This window comes from Vombatus ursinus, unplaced genomic scaffold (genome assembly GCF_900497805.2).
Source record: "Vombatus ursinus unplaced genomic scaffold, bare-nosed wombat genome assembly UNPS02014175.1, whole genome shotgun sequence".
NCBI classification, from domain to species: domain Eukaryota; kingdom Metazoa; phylum Chordata; class Mammalia; order Diprotodontia; family Vombatidae; genus Vombatus; species Vombatus ursinus.
This window is the reverse complement of record NW_020953953.1, coordinates 1,362,005-1,364,068: the sequence shown is the minus strand read 5'-3', so window position 1 is coordinate 1,364,068 and position 2,064 is coordinate 1,362,005. Positions and strand designations below refer to the sequence as shown.

Sequence of the window (2,064 nt, the reverse complement as noted above, 5' to 3'; positions counted from 1 at the left end):
GAAGGAGGGAGGGAGGGAGGAGAGAGAGAAAGACGGGGGGAGAGAGACAGAGAGAAACAGAGAAAGAGGAGAGGAGAGGGGGGAGAGAGACACAGAGAGAGAGAGAAGGAGGGAGGGAGGAGGAAAGAGGGAAAGAAAGACACGGAGGGGGGAGACAGAGAGAAACAGAGAGACAGACAGAGAAGAAGAGAGGGGGGAGAGAGACAGAGAGAGAGAGAGAGAGAGAAGGAGGGAGGGAAGGAGGGAGGGAGGGACAGAGAAAGACAGGGAGAGAAAGAGGGGGAGAGAAAGAGGGGGAGAGAGGTACAACTCAGTCCTGGGCCCTGTGCCCTAGGGACCAAGGTCTCCCTGCTCCCAGCTGGCTCCACCTGAGGGGCCCCCAGGCCACCCACCCTGCATCTTGCGCCGGTGGAATCGAGGGGAGCCAAGGAAGCTGTTCCGGATGGAGTTGAGGCGACTCCTCCACGCAGCACCTCCCACACCCCCACCAGCCCCAGGACTAGGAGGCGGGGTGGCGCCGGGTGTGCCAGTGGGGCTGGCCCGGGGGGAGCAGGGCGGGGGTGTCGCGGCCCCTGGAGATGTGCGGGGGGATCCAGGCAGGGGGGTGGAGCGAGCACTGGGTGGTGGCGGCTGCTCCCCCGCGCCGCCTCCCCGGGGACCCCGAGATGGCAGCGTCTGAGTCTTGGGCGTCGGCGACGGGCAGCTCCCGGCCCGGGCCTCCTCCCCAGGACTGGCCCCCGGCTCCGGTGAAAAGGAGAAGACTGGGCTCTGCCAGGAAGGAGAGAGAAGGCTGGGTAGAGGCCGTCAGGCAGTCACCGCCTGGGCCAGGGGCTGGTCGTGGTGCTGCGGACAGCAACCCCAACTCAGCGGGGCGTTATGGGTCCCTACGCACTGATGCCAGGGTCCCCAACAGAAGGATTCTGGGATTTGTAGTTACATGGCTGCACTTTCTCTAGGGCCGCCCAGAAAACCCCTTCCCCCCCCCCCCCCCCCCCCCCCGCTCACTCCCATGAGGCCACAGGGTGTCCCAGTAGCAAAACCGAGAAGGGCCCACGCCAGCCCCAGCAAGGGGTCTCCCGCCTCACCCTGGGGCTGCTCAGGGGGCTGGAGGACAGTCCGGTGGAGGCTCCGCTGACGCTTCGGGATCTGCATTTCAGGGAGGAACGGGGAAAGAGCAGGATCAAGGGGGTCAGGGAAGGGACCTCAGGGAGGGTGCTTAGAGATCGAGGGCGATAAGAAAGTATCCAAGCCAGCCTTCCCATCCCTAGCCCAGCTGCCCTAAGGGACAAGAGGAGGCCCTGAGCTAAGACCAAACTGGGGGTCAGGGAGTGGGCCCACCTCTGGCTGTGCTGGGCCATCTCCAGGGCTCTCCGGGTGGGCACCGGGGAGCCCCCGCCGCCACTGCCCGCATCGGTGACGCTCAGGACTTCCATGGATTTGCGCTCAGGCCTCCTCTTCCCATGGCGGCTGAGCATGGGCGAATCCACCCGCTTCCTTGGAGGGTCTGCAGGGGAAGCAGGGAGAACAGCCTAGCTCCTGGTGGCCTCCCGCGGACACTTGGAGATCCTAATGGAGCACATCCCGCTAAGGATCAGGGAAACTGAGGCCCGCCTTGTGCCGTCACGGCCTGCCCTCTCACCAGCATCGTTCCTCGGTGGCAGGTCCTCATCCTCACAACTCGGGTACCTCTCTTTGCGGTCCAAAAGCAGGTAGTAGATCATTTTTTCCTGGTTCTCCCTGAGGCCGGGGAGAGGCAGAGAACAGAGGTTATGGCCGCGGAAGCCAGTCTTGCTTCCTCCTGCACCATGCTCTGGCAGGCCTTCAGGGCCTCCTCCCAGCCTTGTTATGTCGTAGCGTCTTACTGAGTCTCTACTCTTTAGTGCTTTATCTTGACGCTATCTCAGCGTCATCCTCCCTGTCTCCTCTGCTTATGTCCCTCTCCATCTCTGTCTTCCCTTCTTTCCTAGAGTTCTCTGTGTCTCAGTCTTTCTGTTAGTCCAAATTCTGTAGCTCAGTGTCTGACTCTGCTCTCTGCTGCCTCCTCCTGGCCCTGCTCTGGGCTCT

At 62.8% G+C, this 2,064-nt stretch overlaps 1 protein-coding gene across 1 annotated transcript in view; it reads right to left on the bottom strand.

Annotated features, from left to right (window-relative positions):
- Window positions 1-2,064, bottom strand: part of BRSK1 (BR serine/threonine kinase 1) — a 19,809-nt gene that overhangs the window by 4,580 nt on the left and 13,165 nt on the right. The window contains exons 14-17 of the mRNA XM_027860073.1: window positions 1,640-1,737; window positions 1,339-1,504; window positions 1,086-1,146; window positions 393-768 (exon numbers count right to left, since the gene is read on the bottom strand). Coding sequence (XP_027715874.1) covers window positions 393-768; window positions 1,086-1,146; window positions 1,339-1,504; window positions 1,640-1,737 — 701 coding nt within the window. The remainder of the gene's footprint in view (window positions 1-392; window positions 769-1,085; window positions 1,147-1,338; window positions 1,505-1,639; window positions 1,738-2,064) is intronic.